General features: G+C 38.8%; 1 protein-coding gene across 6 annotated transcripts in view; it reads right to left on the bottom strand.

Moving 5' to 3' along the window:
* Window positions 1-1,987: 1,987 nt before the first annotated feature.
* Window positions 1,988-20,966, bottom strand: part of SLC31A1 (solute carrier family 31 member 1) — a 31,154-nt gene continuing 12,175 nt past the window's right edge. For 3 of the 6 annotated variants that reach the window (XM_036915618.2, XM_036915617.2, XM_036915623.2), the window contains 4 exons: window positions 8,378-8,507; window positions 7,791-7,863; window positions 6,443-6,611; window positions 1,988-5,330 (listed from right to left, as the gene is read on the bottom strand). In XM_036915618.2, the coding sequence (XP_036771513.1) occupies window positions 5,129-5,330; window positions 6,443-6,611; window positions 7,791-7,863; window positions 8,378-8,473 (540 nt within the window). In that variant the 5' untranslated portion in view covers window positions 8,474-8,507 and the 3' untranslated portion in view covers window positions 1,988-5,128. Of the gene's footprint in view, window positions 5,331-6,442; window positions 6,612-7,790; window positions 7,864-8,377; window positions 8,508-18,177; window positions 18,270-19,189; window positions 19,281-20,966 lie in introns of all 6 variants that reach the window. The other 3 variants (XM_036915620.2, XM_036915621.2, XM_036915624.2) reach the window with 3 other exon arrangements.

The following is a 20,966-nucleotide window of genomic DNA, read 5'->3' as shown; positions in this document are numbered from 1 at the left end:
AAAACTGAAGGAACAGAACAGCAGCAGAATCACAGAACCCAAGAATGGACTAAGTTACCAAAGGGAAAGGGACTGGGGAGGATGGGTGGGAAGGGAGGGACAAGGGGGGAAAAGGGGATTACGATTAGCAGACATAATGGGGGGGGCACGGGGAGGGCTGTACAACACAGAGAAGACAAGTAGTGATTCTATAGTATCTTACTATGCTGATGGACAGTGACTGTAATGGGGTATGTGGTGGGGACTTGATGATGGGGGAGTCTAGTAACCATAATGTTGCTCATGTAACTGTAGATTAATGATACCAAAAAAAAAAAATGGGCAGAGGATATGAAGAGACAGTTCTCCAAAGAAGAAATTCATATGGCCAACAGGCACATGAAAAGATGCTACACATCACTAATTATCAAGGAAATGCAAGTTAAAACCACAATGAGATGTCACCTCACACCAGTAGGATGACCAACATAGAAAAGACTAGGAACAACAAATGCTGGCGAGGATGCGGAGAAAGGGGAACCCTCCTACACTGCTGGTGGGAATGTTAACTAGTCCAACCATTGTGGAAAGCAATATGGAGGTTCCTCAAAAAACTAAAAACAGAAATACCATTTGACCCGGGAATTCCACTCCTAGGAATTTACCCAAAGAAAACCACTTCTCAGATTCAAAAAGACATATGCACCCCGATGTTTATCGCCGCACTATTCACAATAGCCAAGATATGGAAGCAACCTAAGTGTCCATCAGTAGATGAATGGATAAAAATGTGATACATATACACAATGGAATACTATTCAGCCATAAGAAAGAAACAAGTCCTACCATTTTCAACAATGTGGATGGAGCTAGAGGGTATTATGCTCAGTGAAATAAGTCAGGCAGAGAAAGACAAATACCAAATGATTTCCCTCATTTGTGGAGTGTAACAACGAAGCAAAACTGAAGGAACAAAATAGCAGCAGACTCACAGACCCCAAGAAGGGACTAGCAATTACCAAAGGGGTGGGGTGGGGGAGGGAGGGATAGGGGGAATGGGGGGTATCATGATTGGTACACATGGTGTGTGTGGAGTCACGGGGAAGACAGCATAGCTCTGAGAAGATGAATAGGGACTCTCTGGCATCTTACTACACTGATGGACAGTGACTGCAATGGGATATGGGGAGGACTCGATAATATGGGTGAATATAGTAACCACATTGTTTTTCTTGTGAAACCTTCCTAAGAGTGTGTATCAGTGATACCTTAATAAAAAAAAGCATACCTTTCCTTTTCCTGAAAGCTGAAGTAATAATAATCAATAGATGATTAAATTTACTTACTATGGCTTGGATGCCTAATATGTGCTGGGTGCTTTATACATATTACTTCCAATTCAGAGGTAGTCTGCCTTTTTATAAATGAGAAAACTAAGGCTTTGGGATTATCATCTTAGTTATTATTAATACCTTGCCAAAGTCTACACTTGTAGTAAGTGGTGGAGCCAGAATTCAAGCTCAGGCATGCATGCTCATCATATCACAATACGGAAGAGACTAGGGTGGTGCTGAATGGCAAGATGCCCATCCTGGGAGTGGGGGACTGAGGGGCAAATACATTAACACTAGTATCAGGATCAATGGGATAGGCAGGGCCAATGCTCATCTTGAGGCTCAGCAGTGAAATTCCTAGAGACCCATCTCAGGGCCTCTTGCCTGACAGCATAAAGTCAGACAAGAGATTATGATATTAAAAGTTTTTAAATTCAGGAATCCTTGGCATGCTGAGACATTTGGAGCTTCAGGAAGACCCTGTCTGTGTACAAAAGTAGATCTTCTGGCATGTACTAGCTTGTCATTTTAAATAGGAGAGTGAGGTGAAAACATAAAGGGATCATGCCACTAGAAGATGAACTGAAAAACTGATGGTAATGGCCAGACTCTATGTGGACAATGAAGAGACTACTGACTCTGAGATCACTCTGGGTAGAAAGACATACACAGAATCACAAAATCAAAATATTTATTTTGTTCTTTTGCACATGACACTGTTAAAACATTCCTACTACAGCAATATTGCTCTCCAGGAGCTTACAATCTAAAACAGTCAACATTAATTGTAGACCCAGTGATTAAGGCATTATATCAAATGCAGACTTTGTATCTTTAGACATTCTTCTGAAAGCAGCAGCTGGAGAGAGCAGGATCAAAACTAAATGATATGAAAATGTACCTCCTGCCCCTTCCCTTCCAGCTTCCATAAGGAACCCCCTGTGGCTGAAACCCAAGACCAGTGCCCCACAGCCTGAAAGGGAATTCCAGATAACCCTACCATAGAAGTGAAGACAATCTCTAATTCCTTGGTGGATACAGAGGACTCCCTGTTTGTGAGCAATGGGAGACTGGGTGTCCCTCCAGCACAGATTCCTCCAGACAGCACCCAAGATTCTGTAACTCTGCGGATGGTCCTGGGTAGCCCTTTACCCAACCTTACAGAACTTCTCAGTGGGACAATTTCTCCTCAAGGTGTGCTTAAGGTCTCTACCAAGTTTTACAACTTCTGCTTGGTATTTGCACCTACTGCATTGCAATATCCACTGCATCAGGAGGACTAGGGAGATTTAATAAACTAGGTATATGGGCTTGAAGACTGAAAGACAAAGGGAAAAGGAGAGCAGAATAAGGGGCCAAAGAAATGGGGATGCAGGCTTCTAATAGATGTGAACAGGGAAGGAGGAAAAGTGAAATTTGGATCCAAAAGGAACAAAGCAATCAGGCACTAAATTCCAAATGAAAAGGTATAGAAATGAAAGTCAGTGTGATAGTTATTACAACCCAAAAGCTCAAGAAAGATGGAATATAAACTTTAGTTTTTTTCTTCTTCACTAACTTCTTCCTTGGCAACCTCCTCTAAGAATCACTAGAAGCCAGATTTTTCATGAGACTCTACCTTGAACACCTGAAGACCTAACCCAAACTGATGTTTTGGTCTGTGCGTTCAGATTCATAGCACTTTGTCTTAACTAGACTTGATTTGTCTTACCTTACTGGTAAGGTCCCATTCCTGAAAGGGTATTTCATAGCAGCTTGTGTCAAGATTTTTAGAAAGCACCAGGGTCACTACTGAACATTGATTCTTACTTTATTTCTTACAGTTTTATTATTCCTTGGCTTATGAGACAATCACAGGTTATTCAGACCTTACTGTTGGATTTTGTATTTGTCATTCACTCTGTTCTTGCTAAGTATCAGCACTACAAGGGGTTGTAATGAGAGAAAAGCACAAAACTCCAGCTGTTGATTCTTAGATTTTAACCTCAGTAAGCTCATAACCCTCTCTTGGTTCAAAGCCACGCAAGTTCACATTCCTCACTCTCCAATATTTAACTGACACTGACAGAGAAAGTACAAACTTCAAAACTATAACAGAGGCCATCCAGAGAGCTGTGTTTTGTCTCCTCTGTCCTGAGGGACAACTGGAGTCTAGCACCAAGGAGGGCAGGATTTAACAGACCAGTGCAGAAAGTGTCACTTTACAGAGGTAGTCTGGACTGGGAACAAAACTGCAGTAGACTAACAACCGACCAGAATAAAAGTCCCATCTGATTCTTCATAGGAAAAGAGGTTTTGGCCACTTATGATATAATTAAACCCCCAAGAGTAACAAAGATGGTCATGTAGAGGATGACCTGTTTGGTATGGGCGTGGATGGCAGGGGCTGAGGAAAATCTGGCTGTCAGCAGACTACACCCTAAGCCTCTCCAAAGAGAGGGCTAGGATTTTTTGCCCTTCTGACCTGGGAATGGCTGATTTACACTGCAGATCAAAGGTCTTATTCAATCTTCAAGCTACTTTCAAGAAACCACAGATCTTTAAAAATAAGAACTAGTGGTTTCATACATGCTGACAAGTTACTTTGGCTACAGCCCTTTGTGCATGAATGCTCGGGCACACTACACACAGTTGGAGCTGAATAAATGTTTATGGAATGATTATGTATTGACCAGCAGCATTTAGTACATGAGTTAAGCCTAAACATACCATCTACCAATCAGCAACTCAAATTCCCATGCCCAGTACCAGGTAGCTCACTCCACCAGGTGATACTCCCTTAGTTTAAAGCAGAGATTCTCAAAGTGCTGTTCCCCAACCATCAGCAGGAGCATCACCTGGGAACTTGCTAGAAATGACAATTTTGGGGCTCTGGGTTGAGGTCCAGCAACAATTGTTTTAACAAGTTCTTCAAGTGATTCTCATGCATGTTAAAGTTTGAAAACCACTGGTTTAGAGGCAGACACATGAAAACAATGGGAAAAAATGACAACCTCTTGCTTCATTCAGCTGTGACAAACCAAGGTACAAAGTAAAATGCCAATGGTTTTAAAGTACCTATTTCTGTTTCTCAAATTGATTGTCATCCTTTTTTGACTGACAAGTCCATTCTTGAATCAAATGGACAAGTCCATTTGACTCAATCAAAATGATGAGTCAGCCACCCAAGAATGCACACTTCTGCAAGCTCCAGGCCTATGTTTAGCTCAAACTACCCCTCTGCACACTACAAAGATTTCAGTGCAATACATCACACCTAGGAAAAGGCACAATGTATTTCCCACTCATTGAATTCAGAGACTGGAACTTATTTTTTAATGTTAAGTTTGGGTTCTGGGTTTAGTTGGGCAAGAATTTCCCTCAGCTGCCATTAATCCTGGCTGAAGTTAATCCCTTTCCATCACTGACCCAGGAAAAACCCACCAAATTCACGTATTGTCTGTTAACAAAATAAAAACAAGACTAAAAAAGGAAGCAGGTGATCAAGTCTTTGAACAGAAAGCTAACTGATGACCGAAGAACTTATAACTTGGATCCAAGATGATGGGGGAGGAGAGGACATCTCACAGATGGCTTCACCTCAACAGAGATGAGAATCTCAGCTCATGAGGGAGAAAACAGGGAGGTTACCACTTTAGATCATATACTGTAAGGTAAACCACTGTTGAGCAGGTGTGTGTGTGTGTGTGTGTGTGTGTGTGTGTGTGTGTCTAAGGAGGTAAGGAGCAAGAAGGGAAGATTGGAGTAGGAATCATGTCTTCCAGTCTTGAATGCTTCCCGCTGCAATCGATAAGGCCACACCATGGAGTTGGATGTTAATGGCAATGCTCTGTGATGTCCACTACCACTGCCTTCTTCCAGCTGAAGAGAAAGTAGCCTGTGCCAGCCCCGGCTGCTACCGCAATGCAGAGGTACCCGTTGTAAGTCATGAAGATGAGCATGAGGAAGTAGCTGATGACCACCTGGATGATATGCAGCACTGTTTGCAGGAGGTGAGGAAAGCTCAGCATCTGCTGCCTGGGGAGTAAATAAGGACACAACAATCAGGACCCTAGTAGTGCTCGGGCCACTCTGCATATCAGGAGAAAGGGGGAACAGTCACAGTCAGGAGCTCAGCTGGAAATGGACTCTTGCACAGCCACCCTCGCAATTCATGGGTACTTGTGTGCATGTGTGTTGTTTATTGGTCCCTACAAATGAGACATGACAAGTCTATCAGGCTAATTAGCATTGCCCGGATAAGGTTGTATGTCAGCAGGAAGAACGCTCTTTTGGAAGGAAGGTGGAGGAAAGCAGACTTACCTCTCTGACTTAATTCCATCTTGGATCCTGAAAGGGAAGCCCTAAACCCACCCATATGTATTTGCCTGAACATTTTCAGGCCTTCCACCTTTGCAAAGCTCACATTCTAAAAAGATGGAAATAGAATTGAGGGTTGTGTAGTGCAGTATAAAGTATTGAATTAGGGATCAGGAGACCTGGCTATTTATTCCCTCTGTCACTTATTCTGTCACCTTCAGCAAGTCACAACCTGTTTGGGCCTCAATAAGCTCATTAGTTTAATGAGAACAAATAATACCGTACTCACTTGATAGGATATATGGTCTACAGGATTCCTTGAATTCCAATTTGGTTTTAAGACCTACATTTCTACTAAAACCGAATCTCAAAAAGTATTTGCCAATCTGTGGATCACCATCAAAATACTTTCTTAGATGGAATACAGACATGTGTACAGTCTTATATTGTATAGACTAGAGCTGCATTGATAGAACTTTCTATAGAAGGAAATCAATTGTATTCTGCCATTCTTCTATACCCTGACCTGAATTTCTTATTTCTTATTATTTTGGCAATTATTAAAAAAGAAGGTGAGAAATTCCTTACCTTCTACGAAAGTGACAATACTTACAATTTGGGACAAACAGCCATGTTTGCAGGAGGCTTCCTAGCATTCCTCCTTTGGCTTGCTTATGACTTACAACCCCAAGCTTCTGAAGACAGTTCTGATCAAGGTCATATGGAATCACTAACTCAAGAAGAGGGCTGTTGCTAATAAAATAGCTGTTTTGCTGCTTGACTAACCCAGTTCTTCAGAACTTCCATCTAGATATGTTCAATCTTCTTACCCAACAGTTTTGTGCGTCTCCATAAGGATGGTTCCATTTGGCCCTGGGACAGGCATGGAATTATAGCGAATGCTGACTTGTGACTTGCGCAGCAGGCTCTCTCGGGCTATCTTGAGTCCCTCATAGAACATTGCTAGTAAGAACACTGCCACAAATGCTCCAGCCATTTCTAAGCAGGGGAGGAAAAGACAGGGATACTGTCAAACATGCCAAATCATTAGCTGGTGTGCTGTCCAAGCTAGAAAGACAACATAGCAAAAGTGCTACTCTCAATTTCTCAATACATTATATTGCTGCCTCTTCACTTACACCGTTGGAAGAGAACAAAGATGGTGTTAGTGAAAACCATTGGCTCCAGTGAAGAACACAGTCATTTTCTGATTATGATACCAAAAAAAAATCTGAACAACCTTTTGGTCTGGCTGCTTTATGCAATTAAATTAGCTTATTACATTGAAACATGATGTAGAATATGCAAAAGGAGAATAAAACAATATTTTAATATGCTGACTGTATTTCTTGAATAGACATTTTACTTCTAAGTCTCACAATGTGATGTGCTGGTAATGATATGAATGTATTCCCATTGCTGATTTCATACACTACCTGAACTAAATGCTCTCTTTCTTCTAAAACAAATTGATTTTGTGGATCCAAAGATATACTTAAGGAAGTCCAACCAACTATTGAGCTTGTGCAATTTAAATTTAAGGCACATTAACTCAACATTATAGACACAAAGATATGGATGATTAGTTACCCAAAAACTAGGACTGACCCTAAGATGAGTCATGCCTAGAATCAGATATGATGTAGACCACAGTAGGCAGGTCTAGAAGGTTTGGGTCCCTGACCTGGCTCTGACATACTAACTCTGTGTGATTTAGGGCTAATCATTTCACTGTTAGAGGTTTAATTTGTCTACAAAATGGAAGGACTGTACTACATCTATAGTTTTTAACCTAGTGTTATTTTGTGGTATGTATATATAAAATGCTTATGTCATTTGAACTTGACTACAGTTTTATGTTCATGACGAATACATTATCACACAAGGAAGCACTCTGGCAAAGGAGAGAAGGAAATGGATTGCAAAATACTTCCATCTAATATCTAAATTATTCTTCAGAAACTCTAAAATAAACACGTTATTTAAGGGAGGCTTATGATAGGACCAAAATAAGCATTGTGTAGCCTCACCTTCTAGGTAGGAAATATGAAGCAAAATGGTTATATATTATAACCATAATGACTGGGTAATTACGGCAGAAAGAGGTGTTGGGCTTCCAGACTCTGTCATTGTCTCTCACGTGTCACCTTCTCAAACACCACCTGATGGCTTACTCACCTCCAGCCGTATTGATCACCAAACCAGAAAACAATAGCTCCACATTCTTATAGTCAAAATAGAAGGTCATCTGCTGCCAGAAACCAAAACAAGTCAGTTAGAGATGACTGAAGATTTTAAATGAGACTTTCAAGTTTTAAAGAAGCTTAGATCATTTAAAAGTAGCAGATTTGGATAAGAGACATTCACTTTAGTGGGAGGCTTTTTTTTTAGTAGTTTTAGCATTACTGCCACAGGCACTCTCCACAAGAACTCTCCCTTGCTCCCCCAATCCCCATCAACTTTTGTCTTTTTTTTTCTCTCTTTTCTATACAAAGGAGAAAGACTAGAACTTAATTCAAAAAAAGGTTCGTTTTAAAGAAAGGAATACAGAAGAAGAACCCTAGAAATCTCAGTTCTGGTGTGGCACTGAAATTAGCCTGTCACATGGTCTTAGACAAGACTCTTGATTTGTCTGGTTGGCCTTGGTTTTTCCTTTTTTGGTAAATGACCTGTACAGATACTATCCTCCCAGTCCTAAAATTTGATTACTTCTATTACCCAAGCAGGTGGGAGAGGGCCTGGGCTACCTCTCCTGTGGCACTCACCATCATCATCATGTCATCCATTCCATGGGAGTGGGGGGCTGCAGTAGTATTGCTGTGGTCCATAGAGGTCATCCCCATGTGGTGGGAATGGTTCATTTTTCCAGGAAAAGTTGAGAGTCAGCAGAAGATTCTTTAAAGAAAAACAATTTTATGTAATAACTTAGGGATATAACATCTTGGTTCTTGATAAATGCTTTGTCTATTTGGGATTTTTTCCAATGAATGAATGCTCTCCTAGCATCTTTACCCAGCATTATTTTTCATAATCTACAGATGGAGACATAAGTAACTGTGCTGACAGGGATCACTTTTAGAGATTGTGGCAAAAGGGATTCGCACTAAGGCTTTTAGAAACCTTATTCTGCAGAATCATTCCTTTAAAAGATACATGTTCAATGCATGTTCAAATTTAAATATAAGACGGAGAAGAAAAGTAGGTTCTTTGGGTTGCAGGAAACAGACAATTTGTAATAATGGACAAATTGATGGCATTAATGAAATTTAACTGCTCTAAGGTTTGCTAATCATAAATGTCAGCCAGTCGATAAAAAGCAAGTACTTCAGATAATTCATTCATCTAATTGGACATCCTGTGTTCAATCAGGATACTAAGAATACATTCTCACATAAAGGACAACTAGCCTTCATCTAATTGAAACAAAGAAAAGGTCCATTGCTGCCCTAGGCAAGCAGTGTGCTCAGAATTTAGATACAATTACAATCCTAGGAGAGCATTAGAGCTAAGAACACTGAAAACTAGGTATGAATTGCGTATTTTATATTAAATTAAGTCTAGACAGCTGTATATTCAGTCTTGTACCTCTACTACCACATCACTGCTTTACTGCAAAAGTCCATCTAGGACATAAAGCAAGGAGCAAAAAAAAAAACTGTTGCTGGGGTGGGGAAGCTGAAGAGGTAGAGAGGGAGGTGTTGGTGGATTCTCTTTATGTGTCCCTCAACTTCAAGTTGAGGTAGAGCAGGGATATGAGACAAGCATCATGGTTAGTTTTTCCTGCCTATGATGAAATCTGACAAGACACAAATAGTAGAGCAACAGAAGGGACTCCACCTTAAGGCTAAGATTCCATTTTAAAAACTAAGGAGTCAGGAGGTAATATTCCTAACATATTTTATGCTAATTAGCCAACAACCTACCCTATCTTAAGGCAGGGCAAGCAGTCCAAAATGATGTGTTTCCACTGCTTGAGGGTAACCAATATCTTGGAGAAGAACAGGATCAATACATTCCTTGTGTTAAGTTTATCTTACTGAATATCTCTAGGAATAACTATGGATGATGACCTAGTATCTCTTACAGATCATGAGACTACATATCAAGCCTATACCCCCTGGCCCTCTGCCCCATTCTTGAAATCCTTAAAAGATAGAATCCTAAGCCTCTAAGTGCATCTCCTATCTGAGGTTGCCCATACTTCCCTTTCTTTGAGTGAATACTTTGCTTTAACTAAAGCCTTCTCCCTCCTAAACTTACTGCATTTTGTCTCTGTGCTCTTCCAGTAGTAAGCATCTTTATTACTTTGCTATTTTATTCAATTTTCTAGACTTAAGCACTAGTCTTCTCTCTCTTTGTTGTACTTTAGACAAGTAGGGAAAGGCTACTGAGATCTCTGATTTGGGCTTCCAAGTTCCCACTGCCTGTGTGACCCAGGCAGGACTGCAGCTGTATGATCATGCTCTGTAATAGCCTGCCTGAAAATCTCCTTTTTGCCTTTGGAAAGTTCTCAGACATAATCTCATACCATCTAGTGCTCTGTGGCTCCTCCAAATCCCGGAGTGGTAGGGGTGAATCCACACCATGCAGATTCAAGAAGACACTGGACACCAGGTGACCCGGGCCTCAGGAGTTGGCAAGGGATTTGCTCTATGCCGAGCAGGAGTTCAGGGAGCTTCCCCTTCCTCCCTGCTATCTACTGCACAGCTGCTGCCATTTGCTGCTACTCTCGCTTTAATGAATTCCTTCCTAAGCTACACTACTACCCTGTTCAAGAATTTTTTCTCAGAGTCAAGAACCCCAGCCTGCTCAGGGAGAGACCCCCCCAGATGCAGCTGTCCAGCTGCCCGACAAGTTCATGGAGGAAAGAGTGCTTTCGAAATTCCAAGTCAGTATTCATATTCATGAATATGCCTGAGTGTGCCTTTTGTTATTCATTTAATCACTAAATATCAAACTCTACTATGTACCAAACTCTTAACTAAGTGCTAGTAATTCAACAGTGAATAACACAAACAAGGTACCCGAGGGAGAAAGAAACAATAAACAGAACAATTTCATGGTGTGATTAGTGCTGCGAAGGAAATTAACAGGGTAATATGGCAGCATTACTAAGAGGTGGAGAAGAGGCATACTTTAGATAGGAAATCAATATAGATTCAGGGAGTCACATATGTCTAACTCAAAAGCACAAATATTCAGCCATCTATTTGTCCCTCTTCAACTTCCATCCTATGATTCTATGACAGCAAACTTAGGAAATATGCTCTTATTTCCAGCAAAGGACAAGGCAAAAGTGCTAGTTAGAGATAATCAAAATTGAACTTTGAATTTAAGTAATTTTCATGCCAGACATTATATTACTTCATAATTACAGAGCTTGACAATCTGGTATTATAGAGACTAGACTGGATGTACAAAGAGATATATAACAAGATCTTTGTCCACAAAGTTTTTATAGTAAACAGTAAAAAATAGAATACACACGAAAGTAATCATCAAGAGAGCTCACACAGTTTCAGTGATAAGACAAATGGTAAGTGGGAGGCAGTTTTCAGATAGAGAACCATGGTAAGAATGGAGAGATCACTGGTATCTGATTTTGAACCAAACAAATTGAGTGAAGTAAGAATGAAAAGACTTTTGCCAGCCAGGAAGACTGATAACACCTCCTCATAAAAGGACTGAAGTGTAAGTGATAAACTTTGTTCTCTTCCAATTAGAGTCTGGAAAATGATTAGTGTGTAAGAAAACCATAAAGGATAACTTTATTCCATACTGTCGACCTGAATTCTGGCCATTGATTCACTGAGATTTATAGAGTTGTCTTCTGGTGTAAGAGACTGCGGGAGCTACAGAGATAAACCAGACAGAGAGGCTTTCTTCAAGGACCTTCAAGGCTAAAAGCTAGAAGGGGAAATTGAACAGACAATAATTTTCATTTTGGGGCATAAGATGACATGTAAAGGATAGTTTAAAAAGTAAGAACATAGCACCAGCAAACTAAGATTTATACCCTTGATTTCTTTAATGAACTTTTACATATTCCTTCCATCAACATTTTTTGAAGAGTCACAGGTTCCTAAATGTTCAGGTGCTTCATTACCAATTAGAGACACCTACTCATGAAGCTATGTAATCAAATCTCTTCAGGCATATCAGTGACTCAGTAGTTCATTCATCCAAATGTCAAGAACGCCTTTCAAAGTATGCACCTGTTTTGGAGCGCGATCTTTGTAGGATACATTTCACATTCAAACATACTAGGAAATAGGGTAGCAATAGACTCAGCTTCCTCTCACTGACAGTGGACAAAGGATTTCTTGTAGTGGAATCCTATGCAAGTCTTGCTTAATGGTATATGAATAGAAAGATGCAAATCTGGTGGAAATTAACATACAAGCATACACTGTAGGCACAAATTCAAACCAATCCTGGCAAGTCCTTACACTCACTAAAAGTCTTGTTCTCAGAAAAATCACTTGGGAATATGCCAAACGCAGACGTTATCAAAAAAGGAAAAACTTAAGAAATTTATCATTAAAGCATAATAAATAAAAGCAATTATACTTTTTCTTCCTACTTGACTTTTCAGAATGTGCCATATGTATTTAGATACCTCATATTCTAAAGCATTCAAACACACCGAATCCATTCTTTCTAGAAGAGAAATTCTATGACAGAAGGCAAACTAGAAGTTTGTTAGTGTTAGTCTGTTTCCTTCAATAGCTTTAATATTTAAAGATCCAAGTTCAGCTTTTTCCAGAATAAAAATGGGTATTGAAGTATGACTAAATCAAACAACAGTGACATAGCAATGCTGTTTACTGTCTCAATTTGTAATCTTAAGAAAACTGTTTAATCATGAGCTGTGCTATTTTGTCTTTGGTTTATTCAATCTTCTCTAGAGGCCACAGCCAGCTTTACCTACTTGCTCTCCAGGAACTTTTTTCTCTAATCTTAGCTCCACCCCACTGTTTCTTTCTAAGAATTGGGTTCAAGGTCCACAAAGTAGCTGGACTATACTTTTATGGAATCAAGTTTCTTGATTTGTAAAGCAATTACAATTAATGGAACTTCTGGAAGAGTTAGTAATGATGAGTGATAGGTGGAACCTTCACAAAATTTCTGTATTTACTGATTCATTGGATTTCTGGTTTTAGGACAGTCTATGTGTATATTTCCAGGCTGACACTCCTGTTCTTGTTTAAAATCTCCACCATTCATATTTCTTCTTCAACACCATCAAATTAACAAGTTATTTATAAAAAAAAGTATCAGCAACCAAAAAAACCTGAATATGAACTCAAGGACACAACTGAAAAATAACAAATCTTAGGATTTCCAAGTTTCTATCTATAATAAAATCCACCTATACTATTTTATTTACCAAGCTGAATTTATAACTTGGTGGAAAGGTTAGGGATACTGTACTTTCACTTACAGGCAAAATAGAAAATTCTGTTTTCCCTAACAGAATTCACGAGGGACTCATATTGAAGATACACCTTTGTATTAGATAAAAGGGTGACGAGCTCAACTACATAGCTGGAAAATACTGTTAAAGAATTTGGAAAGTGCCTTGATTATATGACTTGAGATGATTACTTAGCCTCTCTGCAGCTGGTTCCAGGCCAGTAGAACTTGGGAGGTCTGTTGGGAGGATAAATGAGATGCTAGAGCATCTAGCAAAGCACCTGACAAATGGCAGCTATTATTGTTATGTGGAATATGAGGGGATAAAATACCATAGATGGGGAAAAATCCAATGAGTGAACTTTGTGGGAGAGGATGTAATCCAAGTATTAGCTTTCTATTAGCTTCCTTCCTGCAAAGTATTCTAGCCAAGACCACCTTCTAGCCTCTTTCTGCTGATTCTGTCTCCTGAGACCACAAAGTTGCTATCAACACTCATGTGGATAGTTCATAAGTTTCTTCTCCTAGCATAGAAAACTTCCTGTATCTTTAAGAAAATGTAAGAGAAATGATCTAGGAATTGACTATAGAAAAAAATTAAGCATGAATTTCTATGGAACTAAGTTCATATAAAGCAGTTATTTCTCAGGAAAGCTTTCTACCATTCAGTTTCTAGGGAACATTTATCTTATCTTCAGTTGGGTACCTGACGTTGTCTATACCAACTTGTTTCTATTGCCCTGATTACTATTAGATATGAAAAATGAAATGGCACATTCTACATTGAATGTCATATAGCTCTGTATTTCTTTCTGCTTTCCCCCATTTAATAAATATTGTGAAGAATTTATACAAATTGGTTTCAAAACTTCCTTGTACTCCAGGGTCTAATTCTTTCCAGCCTACTTCTGAGGACCATTGAAAAAGTTTTATTTATTTCTGCCCATCTCCTACCCCTCCACCCCCAACACTCAAACATTGTAAAGCTTAGCTAGATGGCCAGATTCTTCACAAAATCTAGCACCTCTAGCAAAATAAACAGGAATTTATGGACAGAAGTTAGGAAATTATCAAGAAGGCCCATTCTGAGTCTTAGCATTGACCTTACTTCTGACAGGTTTAGTTTTAACTTCAAATTCTCTTATTTTCCTGGCATTGCACAACGATGGATAAGAAACAATAATCCATAGGGATGATGGACGTTAAACCCCACAAAAAAGTACACATAAGTGGTCATACATCTGCCACATGGTCCCTCTTCTCCAGCTCAGACAGATTAATCTAGAGCCTCAGTTCTTTTGAAGACTGCCTACAGTCTTTCCTCACTTCTATGACATGGAAGATAGGGAAGAAAGTTTTTAATCTTAAAACGATTAGGGTCATGTTCCTTTTTAGATTTGTAAAAACATTAAACAAAGAGAAATGCACCTAGTTGTTCTACAGCCATTATTTATGACTGGTGACTCATCAGCTTTTGGCAAGCAGAGATGGGAGATTCAAGGTCAAAGACAATGTTCTATCATAAATAGGGATTCATGTTATGGAGTATGGTCACATGATTAAGCAATCAGTTTAAGTGGACTAATCCTAATCCTGCCTTTGATAACTTGTACAGGTCACTAGATATCCTGAGTAATGGCTCCGGCTTTGTTTCAAGTGCCCCTATAGGTGAACTTCAAAATTCTCTTGATGGCTTTATGAATTATACACTTAGGTTGTCTTTTGGGGAGGGAGGTGGTAAAGGGGATGTAGGGGTGAAGGAGAGATCTTGATATAATGCAATAATACATGGGGCGTAGGTATCTCTCCATAACTTGGCATTCAAGGTCAATATACTGGTGTTTGGAAAAAACAGCTCTCAGTAGGGAGGGAGAAATACAATTTGATAAATATATCGGAGGAAGACCCTTCACCTTGAAGGCTATGATGTTGTTCCACTCATCCCCTAGGCCCTGGCCTCACATTCCTACTCCAAATAGACTGGCAGAAATGTGGCCATAATTGCATGAATATAACCACACAACCCTTTGGACATTTTAGCTGCCTTCCCTGGCCTGTGTCCTTGGGGTGCAGAGATCATAAGGACATTTAATTTTGCCAATATAATTTACAAAGGATATGAAGCGTGAGTAAATCATGGGTTTACACTGGTTCTCAGCCAGAACTAGCAAAAACTTATGACCCCTGAAGTTCTGCCAAAAACAGTAAGTAAAATGATGCAGGTAGGGAAGAAAATAGGTCAGGTCAGTAAGAAAAACAGAAATGTAAAAGACCTTAAAATTACACACACACACAAAGTGTTGTCCCCCTACCCCTCCACTTCCTGATTAACTTTGGCAGGTGATGGGAATTGACAGAGCACTGGCTACAACTGTAGTTTCATAAAGACAGAATTCAGGAGAATAAATGCCAAAAACTCACTACCATCACTATCACCAAAAAAAAAAAAAAAAAATTAAAAATCTTAGATTTGTATCCTTTTCAAGATTGTTTAATAAAACAAGGGTACCATTTTCCCTTCTAATCTTTTGCTTTTGTTGACAACAAAAATAATTCCAAGGGATCATCTGTTACAAATTCTCACTTGCTCTTCCTCATGGCAATGGTTGGACTGAGAAGAGAAAGATGTTTATAGAACTGGCACAGAATTAATTTAATGATTATTTGCAGATTTCAGTATTATTTGCTCTTTCTTTCACCATATACCAAACTGAGTTCTACTACTTCAGATAATCTACACAGGATTCCCTGAAAGCACTTTTCATGCAAAGAAACCAGACTATGCAGTTTATATATTCAAGTACTAGCAGAATCTGTGGCTGAATTACTCATACATCAGACTAATGTGCTGCATCAAAAGCAACCAACTGCCAGAGACATAAAAGGGAAAACTACCTCAAACGACTATGCTTAAACTTAAAGAGCCTTCTTTTATGAGTGGCCAATATCTAGGCAAACAAAAAATGCTGCATGAACTGACAAGGTTTTAGGAGAATAAAAATGAGCTATGAATTAGTGGGAGTAACTCTTTTGCTCAGAAGTTCTTGGCTAAGAATATCTAGTTTAGTAAGAACAGGGGTTATTCAGGAACTGCCTAGAGAATCTCATTTTAACTATTTACGGAAAAGACAGAAAGCAAACCTATGATTTGATTCTAAATCAGCATAAGACAATACTTTGTTTTCAGATACTGGCTTGAGGTCATTCCTTTCTATTATAAATTTCATCTTTTCATATCTCCAGTATACCTTGTTAAGCTGCTCAGGTGGAACAAAGGAATTGAGAAACTTGTTGGAGCAAGACAGATCCTGGAGGGACTGGTTACACAGAGAATTATACAGCCACCAAGACTGTCATTTTTAACAAAAGCACGCTAAAGACAAACTTCATTTTTTAAATGCCTGTTATCCAGTCTCTAGATCACCTATGCCTTCTGGGCAAATATGAATGGACTTCAGTTTGGAGAACAGAATGCTTCTCTATCCTTATCCTTACCATTGGATTGTAAATTCTATGAGAACCCTATCTTTTTAATCTATGAATCTTCTGCATTTTCTAACACCCTGCACACAGCTGTAGACTACAATAAATGTTTTCTGAAATAAATGCTTTTTTTTTTCATTTCTCTCTTGACAATTTAGACATAAAATGAATAAATTATTAATTTCTTACATCTGTTAATGACATACTGGGCAAGCTTCAATTTTTCTCTCTATGACTTTAATGACTCAGAAATGCTATTTAACAATATTTGATGGATGTGCTTAGGAGTTACTCAATAGCTCTATTATCAAAGTAGTAAATGTAGTGATATAGAAGTACATAGACAAGTTGAACTTCTTAAGGGTTGGAAGGGTACTATGAATTCATATAGTTTTACCTATTCATTTCATAGAAGCCTAGAGTGTGAGACCACAAAGTTCTTGGGAGAATCTAACGTTTACATTTTCTGGCCTAATTAGTATTTATAGATATTTTTGCAAAATAATTTTTTGTGTGTGTGACAAATATGAGGAGACTGTAAACAAAACACATACTTGTCTTAAAAGAAGAAAGGAAGAGAACACTTATCTGGAACGACCTTTAAGTGTTGTGAAATGCCAAATCCAGATCCTATACCTGAATTATGTCTCCAGGGCACTAAACCTTGACAAGTCCACTTAAAAGGATAGTAGAGAAAACAGCAAACTAAGAAAAGATCAACTTAAAAATGTTTTCACTCTGTACATCTTCCAGGTGAATAACTGCATGGAACCCGAACAAATGACATGGTACAAACAGTGGCATTTCCTTCCTATAATTCCAACTTTATAATCCTATTCTATCCTCACAGTATCTCTTCAAGGTTCTGAGGAACCTAGGCACAGAGAGCTTACACAACCTATTCAGTGTTAAACTAGAAAGCTGTGGAGGCACCCTAGCTAGAATCTATGTATGCTTACTCCTGACCCAAGGCTTAATCTCTGTTAATCTGCCTTACTGTTTACCCAATGTCACTATTTTGTACTCAAAATTGTCACAGTTTTGATCATTTTCCTAATCCCAGGTAAATTAGAAGATTTACCTAGCCTGCCTCTGGCCATCAGCAGCTCTGTTACAAACAAAGCTTATCCTAACAGCACCCCTGCCCTCTGTTTATCTTATATAATGCATCAATGACAAATTAATCTACCTAAGGCACAGCTCTACTTCTCTGCTCAGAAAATTTCACCACCTACTAACTTGTCCATTGTCCATTAACCTCCTTGCTCTGGGTTCACAGATCTTTTAACTAAAAGCTTCAACCTACGTTTCTGCCTACAGGTGCTTTGTGTTCCTGCTAAACAACTCCAACACCCAAAGTTTCTCCTGTTGCTAGGACATACCCCATGCTTTTCTGTCTGGTATCTTTGTTCACATTGTTTCTTTGGTCCGGAATGCCCATCCTTACAGTGCAACAAATCTTCCTCATCTTCCAAGGTCTAGTTCTAAGACCTCTGAACATTCATAGCACATTGTGCCTCTCCTAATAACTAGGAATAGGTCTTAAAAAATACCGTTTTTGTGATCTTTTCAATCTGTGCCTATTTCTGTCATCATGGTAATAAAATGGTACTGAGAAAAGGGAGAAGCACTTGAGTGGAGAATTTCTCCAAAAATTCCTTTTTACCTTCACTAACTGCAGACATTTAATGAGCTCCTCAAGGATGCTTCTGCTTCTTGACCCAGCTAAGGAGAGAAGTCTAGCTCCAACAATTAGGCCTGAAAAAAAGATAGATGAGCCATTCTTCATCTATATGCAGACCACCTGAAACTGAAGCCTGAGTGCCCTGTCTGTTAATCTGTGAGTCATGGAAATTTCAGAGTTAGAATGACCTTAGAAATCATTGCATGGGGCTCCTCAGCAATATACCAATTCTATAACTGTTCAAACATCCTTAAGGATTTGTCAGGCTAGTGTGTTGCTCCCTTCCAGAAATATAAGGAAGCAAATACTCTCTTCCAGCCAAGCCAAGTAAGAAGATGCTCCACAAGAATCTGAATCTTGTTATTTGTTGGTGATGATGTTGATAATAGAACCAGTATTCCAAGCTAAACTAGTATTTGTACTCAATGACCATTTACATGTATTTCTCAAGCTATAACTCAGCGAAACATGGAGATAGTATCTGTCCTACTCTCCTTCAGAGTTGTTACATGATCCAAATGGAATAATGAATGGGAAGAAATACTGATAGAAGAAAAAAGAGCATATAACATATGTAAAAGCATTATTATTACTCTGTGAATTCTCAATAATGAAGCTGAAGAAAACTACTCACATCTTGTTTACAGACTGCACTGTAAAGCTTAGGTTCAGGCTATGTACAGTCTAATGTACTTTTTAGGTAGGCATTCAATAACTATTTGTTTGCTGAGTGATTCTGAGTATGGGTCCAATAGTAACTTCATTTACTTTTGTGACATGTTCTTAGGCTTTTTTTCTGAGCCACAACAATGTAGGATGTTTCCAAACCTAAGTGCACTTGTAGGATGGGTCTGGATTAAATAAGAACGGCTAGTCATTTTACAGATGGACAGCTGAGGTTGACTGACTAGCTGAGGTCCTGTGGCAGCTAGTCTAGTGGCAGTCTTCCATTAGAATCCAGATTCGACCTCAAGTCCAGTGTTCTTTCTCTTACTTGTATCACGGTACTTTGATCCAACTATCTTGTATCTTTATTTCTCAACATGAAGTTAGCCATTTTGCTTTCTGGGGGCCACCCCGACAACCTGAGATAAGGAAGCAGGGTTGTAGTTTTGAGAGGCTTAGAAAGAAATACAGACATATTTCAACTGAGAGGCAAAAGTGGATACTCCCTACATTTGCGGTAAACCAGGGTCAAGTTATCCAAGTGTCCTGTCAAGTCTATGAAATTCTTGCCCATTAAATTATCCAGGAGGAGCTAAATCTAGTTGTTACCAACCTCCAGAGTAAGCTGTGTCTTGCAATGCTTTATACTATGCTATTTGTGCTAAAATAATACACAATTTGTGCTAAAACTGTTACCTGTAGTATTCTTCATTGCTCTACCTTTATGTGACTCTAAGGAGAGAATGGAGTTCCAAATAGCCTGAGCCAGGCCACATTTCACCATTCTGTTAACATTCACAAAAGCCCCAGATGCCATTCTACAATATATTTTTTAGTGTCAGACACAGAACTTTTTTTTAAAGAATAACTCATAAAAATGTCACTATTTATTCTACTTCTTTAAAATACTAGGTCACCTCTGATTATTATGCCTCTTCATGAATGTTCAAATGCTGAATGTTGTCACAAAAAGTAATCACTACCAACCACTGATTCATCAGCCTTCTGGACACTTCTCAGGCAACATACGGTTTGCAACCCACCATAATCTTTTGATGACTATTACCATTTAAAAGAATATAAAAGTAGAAATCAGGAAATTCTGGTTCCAGCCTGGGTTTTTCCATTACATCAGTTAATTTAGTCTTTAACGGTCACGGTTTCCTTAGTTAAGAGAGAATAAATATCTTTAGGGCTTATTCCAATTAGGAAAGTTTAGGTGTGAATAATACTGTACAATGAGAAACAAATGCATACTTTTCTTTTCTAGACACATTCTGATATTAGTTGATATGTTTTAGACATTCTAGCATTTTAACGGCTTTAGTAGTTAACACACACATTTCAGAGCGTAGTATTCATACCATTTTCTAACATTTTCCAATTTACCAATCTTAAGCAATCATCTCCTCTGAGAGACACCTTGCTGAAGCAGAAACAAAAAGAGCCCTCCTGGTCCTTAGAGTCAGACTGCTGACTATCATAAGGCTATGCCAGCTTTGGAACTCAGAACAAGTTACAAAACCTGTGTGGGGATAATACATGCATATAAAATGGGGATAATAAAATCTCACAATATTTTGAACATCAAATATAAAAGTATATATGAAACTAGCACATTAATAACATACATAGTAAATAATAAATATTAATGATTTTCCTCCTAACTCAAGCATTCATCAAAATGTGGCCCTAGGACCTCCTAAATCAGAATCATTTGAGATGTTTAGCTATAGTGAAAATTATGGATCCCACTTTAGACTACTGAATCTCTTCTCAGGGGAATGGGTCTCCAAGTCTAGATACTTACCAAGCTATATAGGGGAATTCTTTATTTTTTTAATTTTTTTAATTTTTTATTTTGGTATCATTAATCTACAATTACATGAAGGCCATTATGTTTACTAGGCTCCCCCCTTCACCAAGTCCCCCCACATCCCCGTTCACAGTCACTGTCCATCAAAATAGTAAGATGCTGTAAAATCACTACTTGTCACCAAGTTCACAGTCACTGTCCTTCAACATAGTAAGATGCTATAAAATCACTACTTGTCTTCTCTGTGTTGCACAGCCCTCCCCGTGCCCCCCCAACACTATGCATGCTA

Source organism: Manis pentadactyla, chromosome 3 (genome assembly GCF_030020395.1).
Source record: "Manis pentadactyla isolate mManPen7 chromosome 3, mManPen7.hap1, whole genome shotgun sequence".
Classification (NCBI taxonomy): Eukaryota; Metazoa; Chordata; class Mammalia; order Pholidota; family Manidae; genus Manis; species Manis pentadactyla.
This window is presented reverse-complemented; position numbering and strand designations above follow the sequence as displayed.